The sequence below is a fragment of the Lipotes vexillifer genome, unplaced genomic scaffold (genome assembly GCF_000442215.2).
Source record: "Lipotes vexillifer unplaced genomic scaffold, Lipotes_vexillifer_v1.1 scaffold29, whole genome shotgun sequence".
Lineage (NCBI taxonomy): Eukaryota > Metazoa > Chordata > Mammalia > Artiodactyla > Lipotidae > Lipotes > Lipotes vexillifer.
This window is the reverse complement of record NW_006776904.1, coordinates 979,909-990,685: the sequence shown is the minus strand read 5'-3', so window position 1 is coordinate 990,685 and position 10,777 is coordinate 979,909. Positions and strand designations below refer to the sequence as shown.

Sequence of the window (10,777 nt, the reverse complement as noted above, 5' to 3'; positions counted from 1 at the left end):
TTTGTGTTACGCGGGCCTCTCACGGTTGGGGCCTCTCCCGTTGCGGAGCACAGGCTCTGGACGCGCAGGTTCAGCGGCCATGGCTCACGGGCCCAGCTGCTCCGCGGCATGTGGGATCTTCCCGGACTGGGGCACGAACCCGTGTCCCCTGCATCAGCAGGTGGACTCTCAACCACTGCGCCACCAGGGAAGCCCGGAAGTTATCTTTTTTTAAACATTAAGTCCAATATTTGTTTCTCACTGGGTAGGAACATTAATGCTAGCTGTTTTTCTATATGATGAGAAATGACTCCCAGATATTACATGAAATAAAAGGAAGTATAAGTCAACCTGTAATTCAACCCAGCACTCTGATTCCTCATGAAAAGATGAAGTTTCATATATTATCCGCCTTCCAATTTTGTGGACTACTTCATACGTAGCTGATGGGAAACTCCTGCGTGATTTTCCCTGCCCCTTGTGTATGCCAAAGCAATTTTCATTAGTGATTCAAAAAAAAAGAATGAGGGTGAAATTAAGAATAGTGTCTTTGAAAAGTATCCCCTTGTTGCCACTTCTATCCTGTACTAACTGCAGAAAGAAGAAAAGTAGGGAAAAGAAAATATCCCCGAGATAAAAGTTAATAGAACTTGAAGGAAGCTTTTTCTGAGTAAAGCATTGTTTATTTATTGGTTTGTTTTTTAAAAAGTGTCAAACCAGTTGAAATATAGATATAAGTTACACAGTGACTCCAAAACTTCTTGTAGTGATCTACAGGGAGAACCAAACTACCCACCAGGGTTTTGTTTTATTCTTTTTCTTTGAAGTTTCTCTTCAAAGAATGTCTTTAAAATCAACTGTTAGAAATAGAATGAATTAGAGATGTAAATGATATGTAGATAGGATCCACTTACTGAACTATGTGCACGCAGGAGTTCTTTAGAAATACAAAATGACTTCTTATTGCATGGTTGGTAGTACAAGATGGCTTCAGGCTCACAGGCTTCTCAAATGCTGTGCTTCAATTTAGAAACAGTGTCCCCAAGTGACAGTGGCTGGTGTCCATCTGCTGGTTCTAACAGGATGGTAGAAACCTTCTCTGCATTTCAAAAGGGGACGTGCTCATCAGTTGCTCTCTCATCTTTTCGTGCCATTTATAACTGAATTTTATATGGCTATTGTAATAATCAAAATGTAGTAAATCTTGTTAATCAAGTAGTCACATAAAAATATTAAATATCACTAAATCCAAATATGAGAGTTTGGGTAAAACTTGAAAAAAGGTGACAAGCACTGTGATAGGCTTCTGTGTCTTTCTCACTGATACTTTACCTTTATGAGTTTATTCTACACCTGATCCAAAGGTGAATGTGTTGATTTAAATGCTCTTATAAATGATAATAATTTCCTTTGGACCATAGTGCTAAAACAAACCAGTTATTTGTCTACTACTATGGATATACTGTACTAGCATAACCAAGTATACTTTGCCTTTTTCTAAAATTTGTATCTAAGGTTATTCCCCTGAGAATTTTGACATCACTTCAAGCATCTCCCTTTCATACTTCCTCTATGGAGAAACACAAAAAGAGAGACTGGTCATGTTCCTTACCACTTAGGGTGTCAAATTGCTCTTCCTTTTTTTCTTGAAACAGAGGAGAAATTTTCTATTTTTCATTCTTGCTACATCTAATTTCATTTTTATTTCTATAAAAGTACATAAAATCATTGATAAAAATGCAAACAAAATTATGTTATAGATTTAAAAGCTAAAAGTTTACCACCCCTCACCTATCCCTAATCCTATTCATTCTCATAAAGGTAACCCTTTGCTATGTATCTTTTCGGACCACTTTCTGTACAAATATATGTGTTTTTGCTTTGTATAAAAAATAGGATTACAATTACTACACGGCACTCGGGCTAAAATCAAGTGTAGAGATGGGATTAGACTATGTATTATTCTGAAACTTACATTTTTTAGTTCTAGGTCTAATTATAGAGAAAAAAATGAACTATATTTCAACCTCAAGTGGATTCTTAAGTTAAATTTACTAATAATTATATAGGTTACTGGTTAACCAAACTTTTGCTGGTTTCTTTTAACAAACTTTCTGGTTGTTCTTTGAGAAACTGCTTTAGAATGTTGACAGTGGCTGTATTTGTATTATGGGACACAATAATTTTAGTTTAAAATTTCAATACACATTAGAATAGTAAACAAATTGGTTTACTTCAGCATAGATAACATATTTCCAGGTGTGAAAAGAATGCAAAGGAAAGAGAAGAAAGTTCTTATCCCAGTACTTTGTAAACTGACTACATGCAAACACAAAACCTCATACAAGCACGTGAGCCAGCACATGCTCACACAAACACACAGCTCATCACACAAACACATATACAATCAGCTAGGCCATTAATTCATGAAAAATGTTTACAAATAACTAGAAGTGGCACAGTGTTTTTTAGTTTTTCATATGTCTTTCCCCTGCATTTCTGTTGTAGTTTGCCATTAAAATAGACCAAACGGAAGATTTCCTCCAGAACACTCAGGAGTTTGAGAGTGCCGAGTCCTTGAAATCACTCCTTCAGCTTCATGAACATCATACCAAAGGCAAGAACCATTTCTTCCTCACATAAGCTTTTAAAGGTTTTAAAGCTATTAATATGGGAATGCTCATGCATTACAGTATATTTTTAATTTATCTGATTATGTATACCTCAACTTGTTCCAAGTGAGGTTAAATAAAGCCTTATTTCTGGTCATATTCTGCAAGAAACAACTGGTTGTATATGATTCTAAGGGGCGGTAGAGGAAGAGCCTCTGGGAAGTTCAATTATACAGTCTGCTAGATCTTAGTTCCTGAGAAGGAGCCATTTCCACCTCGCTCATCCTTACATATACTCAGCATCTAGCGAGGTCTCGGCACTTGGTGGATCCTCATGAAATATTTCTTTTTTTTATAAAGTTTTAATTAATTAATTAATTTTATTTATTAATTTTTTTGGCTGCGTTGGGTCTTTATTGATGCACGCGGGCTTTCTCTAGTTGCGGCGAGCAGGGGCTACTCTTCGTTGCGTTGCGCGGGCTTCTCATTGTGGTGGCTTCTCTTGTTGCAGAGCACAGACTCTAGGCGTGTGGGCTTCAGCAGTTGTGGCACGTGGGATCAGTAGTTGTGGCTCGTGGCCTCTAGAGTGCACGCTTAGTAGTTGTGGTGCATGGGCTTAGTTGCTCCGCGGCATGTGGGATCTTCCCAGACCAGGGTTCCAACCCATGTCCCTTGCATTGGCAGGCGGATTTTTAACCACTGCACCACCACGGAAGCCCCTCAGGAAATATTTCTTGATTGAATAAATGGTTGAATTCAGTGACTGTTCCTTCTAAGGGTCAGAAAATGAAAGTCACCCTTTCAATAACAGCTCTGAATAAGGACATTTTCCTTCGCTATTGGAGTTTAAAAGAAAAAGGATTAGTGAACTTTTTCCAGATAAAAATCTAATAAAAACTATATAAAATTATTTTCAACTCCCCCCGAAACAACTGTAAAGATAGTCTAGTTGTTAACCAACAGTTTGTATGCTAGGCCTTTTCCACCAGAATTTGGGCTGGACCAGGACTGTAGTAAGAAAGGCATTTGTGGAAGAACACCTGTTTACTGTAATCTTTTTCCGTGAAAGCAGATTAGATAAATAGATAGGAACAATCACTTCTTTTCTTCCTTATGGGTTCTTCCAATTATTACTGCCAAATAGAGCTGAGTACAAGTGGATGGCTTCCTGAATTCATTTGTCTTAGTTCTAACTCACCTTCTAGCTTCACAAACCTGATCATGCTAGACAGGGACAAAAGGTGTTTTTAAAGCCACAGATAGATTGTGTTTACATCACCCTCCAAAGGACCTTAGATAATAGATCATTATTTTTCTAAAACTCAAAGATTAAAGGACTCAATCTTACCTGTGTAAATTTTTTGAGATCTGACTACATATATACCTATAATTTTAACAGATTACTGTTCTGTAGGACCTGTCACTAACAGGGGTTATAAACAGCATCAAAAGTATCAGCATTAGAGCAGTGGTCTGCCCATTTTTATACAGCGGCAGCAATCTAGCTGGGCCCAAAGTGGGTAAACAGAAGCACGTGAAATTCTTCTTAGGAGACTGGAAAGTGACTTGAGTCCAGGCCACTGAGATGGGTTCTGTGGCCTCAATTCAATCTTCATGCCACCAACAAGATCATCACAAAGCAATTTCACCTCCAGAAACCTGACAGTGACTGATGCTTCTGGTGAAGAGGTTCAGTACTGAGGCAGTCAAATGAAAGCATTTTCCAGAGGGACTGGACGGGGAGGTTGTGGAAGTAGGGACTTTTCCATAAGTATTTGGGGATGCAGCTAGAAGCGGGGAATGCTTAAATGCTGTTGTTAATGTTGGCTCCTTCGATTACTAGGACCTGTGACTCAGTGAACCAGTTTTCATGGGGCACATGCTGCTTTGTTTGGAGGGCTTAGGCTACAAGGCCCTGGCATCCAGCTGATGGTGGGACCAATGCCCTGCCTTTCAGGGGTGTCCACGGGGCCTCCTCTTAATCTAGAAAGATGGATAACAGTGCTAGCCAAAGACAGGAAGCATAGTTTATTTTTGTGACGACAAAATATTCTTCCATCCTGGTGGCATGTTTATCATGACATTTTTGTGTCCCTCTATGTGATACGTGAAGCACAGGGATTGCAGGAGACTCTAGTCAGGATATTTGGCTCCCAATTCATATGCCCAGGGGTAGCTTCAAGGGCTTTGTTTTCATAATATGGGAGTTGGTGAAATGTATTAATCAACTAATTCAGTGGAATATGATTAACATTACCTGATTTGAAATACATATTCAAGAACAAAACTCTGATTTTCAGTTAAGGATGTCATTTCTGTCTTAGTTCATTTAGGATGCTCTAACAAAATACCACAGATTAGGTGACTTATCAACAACAGAATTTTATTCCTCCCCGTTCTGGAGGCTGGATGTCTGAGATCAGGGTGCAGTATGGTCCAGTGAGGGCCCTCTTTTGGGTTGCAGACTTCTCATTGTGTCCTCACATGGCAGAAGGGGTTAGGGAGCTCTGTGAGGTCTCTTTTATAAGAACACTAATCCCATTCATGAGGACTTCATCCTCATGACCTAGTCACCTCCCAAAGGCCCCACCTCCTAATGTCATCACATTGAGCATTAGGATTTCAACATATGAATTTTAGGGGGACACACATTCAGATCACAGCAATATCTATTATCTTTAAATTTAAGGAAATGAATTATAGCTATAACTACAGCTAGCAATTATCATAAGTGTCTGAGATGTTGATCAGTGAGTAGCACAAAATGTGAATGTTAGTATAATGAAGGTTAATAACATGACTGGAAAAACTATAATCAAACTTATCCCTAATATTCATGGTATTTCAATTTATGTCAAAATCTATACTTTTTTCTTCTTCAGCAATGCTACGGCTATGTTGCATGTCAGAGATTTATTCTGTAGCATTTCAGAGATCAGAACCAGGATGAATGGGTTGAAGGTTTTACCCTCTGGAAAGTTACAGAATACGTTCATTCCCTCCACTATGCGACAATCCTTGAAATAGTTGAAGCCTAACGTGTCCTCTCTAGTCTTCTCTCCTTTGGGTGGAACATGCCTAGTTAGTTAAAGTGTTTCCCAGCAAACATAGTTTCCAGACTACTTATCAGACTGGTTGCTTTCAATTCAACAACACATAATTAACCAATATTTTCTGAACCCGTGCCAGGTGAGAAAACCAGAGTCATGTGTCTTGAAAGAGTACATGGCCCTTGTCCTCAGGAAGCCTACAATTTGATGGGGCATGTATACATTTATTGGTGAATTCTCTCTGTTCTTTCTGTGGATCCCTCTGTTACACCACCCGGCACACTGTGTAGTAATAATTTATTTCCCTGTTCTTCATCACCAGATTATGAGACTCTGGAGGACTGGGATTGTTACATCTCTTAATCTCCAAGGTTTAGAATAACATCCAACTCAAAGTATGTTTATTGAGTGTATTTGTATATAATCCCAATTTAAGACTCAGTAGCAGATGCAAAATGAGAAATAAACAAGGTACTACAGGGACATTAAGGAGGAGAAAATTGGTTCTAAGCCCTGAAGAATCACAATTGCATCTTCCAGTTTTCCAATGGCCTTCTTAAAATGAGCATAGCACCTAAGAAGCTTCCTCACAGGAATAATCATATTATTACTTCTTTTTTCTTAGATGTTCTATGTATATTTTAAATGCACCTGAGATATAGGTACTTTGGGGTCTATTATACTATTTTCTCTATGTTTGTGTATATTTTAAAATACCCATTAATGAGTTTAAGAAATACCATCTCATTGAGTAATATTTGGAATATTTTAAAATGTATTTGGAAGAAATATCACCCATGTTCCCAGTGTCAGAATGTGACCTTGATGCTTTTTAGAAAATACTCATTTCAAAAGGTTATTTAGCAAGCTATAAATTCACTTTGACTTGTGTACATCCCTCATTTACCCATCTTAAGTTTGTTATTTATACTTAGTATTGATGACAAACTGTAAAGTTATTAATATAAAGTATACTTTAATTTTTTTAGATATAATTACAATTAAAACAGTTAAACAACAAAAATTTATTGACTACTAGCCTTACATCACAAGGTATTATGTCATAAGTAGGGTTTGTATATGGAGAACAATACAATCATTAAAATAAATGCACTGTAGAGATTTTGTATTTCTTGAAGTTCATGATATATCTAGATAGTTTACCCTTGAGGAAAAATACATCACTTTGTACCATCAACTGATGGAATAAATAGCTAGGAAAGCATAAACAGTAAAAAAAAAAAAAAAATAGTAAGATATAAGAAGCTGACAGAGGAAACTTAGAGAACAATTGATCCACTTTAAGCACCACTGTAGTAGCAGGTAACAGACTGACCATAGGCTGCGTGCATTTGTACACGTTAACTTGGGCTCAGGAGGCTGCATGCCTGGTGGTACCATGGTGGTGGTTATACCATTTTGGCAAAAGTTGAAACAGAAAACCAGAAAAAGATTGCAAATGGAAATTTTGGCTAATTATATGTATTTTGTGGGGACTAGAACAGGTTGGCCTCACCCATTGTCAGTCTGCAATACCCTGATCATGGAAAGCTGTGCTTCCCTCTTTCATTTGAAAAGTCTATTGTGAAAGACTAGTTAATGAAAGGAAGAAAAGAAGTGCTATGTGGAAACCCCTCCACCTGCCCATACTTTGTGTGTGTGTGTGTGTGTGTGTGTGTGTGTGTGTGTGTGTGTGTGTGTGTATGTATGTAACTGTTCACAATATCATAACAAATTCTTGAATGTAAAGGAAATATGTATACCTACCTATATGGAGAATCAATTATCCTGATGATTACATTTAGACTCGACAAATCAAAACGCTTCAGTTTGATAGCCAAGGACTTCTATAACTTGTTTTCACCTCATTTTCAAGTTATTTCTTTCCCTTCCACATAAGAATTTTTTCTAGACAGATAGGTTTTTTCTGCCTCTGTCCCTCTCATCTTGTTCATGTTTGTTTCCACTTCTTTTAACAGATTTACTTTAATTTGAATGCTCTCCCTGACTTTTCTTCTTCTGCTTGACTTATCCCATTCCCTGTCCTGCTTCCAAGAATATGGTTGTTTTTGTTGTTTGTTTTTTTGTATTATTAATCCTCAATCAAATTGCCCAGTGCACCTAATCACACCTTTCTTACTCTGAGCAGATAGCACCATCTAATACTTTATTGGACAGATCTAGGTCATATGGCATAAACAGTTTGAAATTCTTTCCTTCTTATCTCAAAATATCTCTTTACAGCATCTTCCCTTATCTCAGTCTCTCTTCATCTCTCAAAAAAAAGGTCTCAGTTCATTGCAGCTCTATTTACAATAGCCAGGAGATGGAAACAACCTAAGTGTCCATCATCGGATGAATGGATAAAGAAGATGTGGCACATATATACAATGGAATATTACTCAGCCATAAAAAGAAATGAAATTGAGCTATTTGTAATGAGGTGGATAGACTTAGAGTCTGTCATACAGAGTGAAGTAAGTCAGAAAGAGAAAAACAAATACCGTATGCTAACACATATATATAGAATTTAAGGAAAAAAAATGTCATGAAGAACCTAGGGGTAAGACAGGAATAAAGACACAGACCTACTAGAGAATGGACTTGAGGATATTGGGAAGGGTAAGGGTAAGCTGTGACAAAGTGAGAGAGTGGCATGGACATAGATACACTACCAAACGTAAAATAGATTGCTAGTGGGAAGCAGCCGCATAGCACAGGGAGATCAGCTCGGTGCTTTGTGACCACCTAGAGGGGTGGGGTAGGGAGGGTGGGAGGGAGGGAGATGCTAGAGGGAAGAGATATGGGAACATATGTGTATGTATAACTGATTCACTTTGTTATAAAGCAGAAACTAACACACCATTGTAAAGCAATAATACTCCAATAAAGATGTAAAAAAAAAGATGAAAAAGAGACAGTCGACCCAAATACCACAGTCATTGCTGTGTTGTTTAACTGTCAGATGCTAGAATACTAAAGAGAGTGCCACAGCACAGGGGGAAGAACACTGAGCTACTAACCAGAATGTATGGTTTTAGCACCGCTAAGTCCATTTCTAATAGTGTGACATGCTTATGTTCTGGGTGTTCTTCATAGTTCTCCCATCTAAAAATAAAAAGCAGTGTATTCAACCCTGCTGATAGTCTATCCTTTTCCTTTCTTCTAACAGCAAATGTCTCAAAGATTGTCCTTTCCTGTTGATTTCACTTCATCACTGCTTTCCCACTTCTTAACCTGGTAACTTGGCTTCTGTTTCTATCACTTACCCGTCACAAAACCCGAAGTCTTCCCAACATCTCTCTTTTTACATCCCTGGCAGACTGCTGATCTCTAGCACCTATAGCTCTAATTCTTCCCCCTCTTTTAATACATTTGATTTCATTCTAGCATTATACAAAATTATCGAATACCTCCCCTGTGCCAGTCACTATGCTAGTGCTGAGGATACTGTCACCGTCCCTGTCCTCATATTTGCATTGGAGCCTAGTGGCAAAGACAGATTTTAGTCAGCTAACCCAATGCATAAATGTAGAACTAGAGCTGTGATAACAGCTTTGAATGAGAGGAACATCCGGCTCTGAGAACACGTAATAGGAGGATTTGGTCCAGTCTGGTTTGTCCTTTGAGGAACTGACAATTGACTAAGACCTGAAGTATGAGTAGAATAAAGGTGGAGAAGGAATGTGTTGAGGAGAATGGTATCCCTGGCAGAGAATGTCGTAAAAAGTTCTGGGGCAACAAGGAGTATACCATGTGTGAGGTATTTAAAGAAGATATGGATGGAGGTAAAGAGATTGAGACAATCTGAAAGGGAAAATAAGGCCCAGACCATGCCAGAACTGAAATCATATTAAGGGGTCTCTCCTTAATTCTAAGACACTGGGGAGCCATTAGTGTGTGTGTGTATGTGTGTGTGTGTGTGTGTGTGTGTGAGAGAGAGAGAGAGAGAGAGAGAGTGTGTGTGTTTAGAAGTGATCTTTCTAATATATGGAGAATGGATGAAATGGATTGGAGAGGAGATGCAATTAAGAGGTGACTGCACAAATCCAGGAAACAGATGACGTTTTCTGGCTTGTGGGGAATGCATAGTTTCGCAAGGGCTCTTCCAATGGATCCCCAAGTGAGGTTGGGGATCCTCAAAGTGCTACTCTCAACTCCCCCATCTATACTCTCTCCCTTGGTAGTCCTTCAGTTTTCAGGCTTAAGCTCCCGTTTCTACCAGATGTTGCCCACACCAAAAATGCTGTCTACTCCAGAGAGCGCAAACCAGTGGCCCATTTGCCAGAGAGCCATGTTTTGTTGATCCTTCAGTATTTTTTAATTTAAAAAATACCAATTACAAAACAGTTAAAAATCAGAAGCTTTCACCTAAAAACCCGTGTTTATAATTCTTTAAAAATTGGAAGCCCCATCAACACTGACCCTGTATTCCCTCATGTCCACAGTTGGTCGGCACTGGGTGACAGCAGATCCTGTGAGACTGGTCATGTATTTTCCACTTTGTCATAGTCCCTGACGTCTGGGTACCTGGCCCGCGTATTCACTGAGCTTTTGTTTGGTTACTGCAGGCATTAGCCTTTAAACCTCAGATGTAGTCCAATCACCTCAGGATGTAGAGCGCTACAAGGAGAGTAGGCACCTTAACCAGCATATCACCACTAAAAACCAACTGAACCAGTGCCCAAATCTCACAGTCTTTCCACTCCCCTGTACTGATTTATGCCATCACTGAACTTCGGCATCCTACCATTTGGCAGTTAGCGCCATAGCAGTTAGGCCAAGGTATTTGACCAGTTGTATTAGAGGCATTTTATGTTTACACATTTGAATTCCTTATTTTTAATAGAAGGTTACATATATTTTAAATTATATGATGAATCCAAATATTACTATATAAAAACTTGCTCATATCACTATTCTTTTTTCTAATTTTCTTCTAGAACTCTTACAACGATCTCTAGCCCTTTTAAACAAAAGTCAACAACTCACTGACTTCATAGAAAAAATCAAGTGTGATGGACCTATTGTGAATCCCGAGATGATTCAGGGAGCTCAAAACAGCTGCCTGAAGATTGACAGTCTTCTTGAACTTCTCCAAGACAGGAGACGGCAATTAGACAAGTACCTGAAGCA

General features: G+C 38.6%; 1 protein-coding gene across 1 annotated transcript in view; it reads left to right on the top strand.

Moving 5' to 3' along the window:
• Nucleotides 1–10,777, top strand: part of CCDC141 (coiled-coil domain containing 141) — a 207,312-nt gene that overhangs the window by 52,057 nt on the left and 144,478 nt on the right. Inside the window, exons 4-5 of the mRNA XM_007450727.1 lie at nt 2,488–2,596; nt 10,585–10,777. The exon at nt 10,585–10,777 is cut by the window's right edge and continues 64 nt beyond it. Of these exons, the coding sequence (XP_007450789.1) occupies nt 2,488–2,596; nt 10,585–10,777 (302 nt within the window). The remainder of the gene's footprint in view (nt 1–2,487; nt 2,597–10,584) is intronic.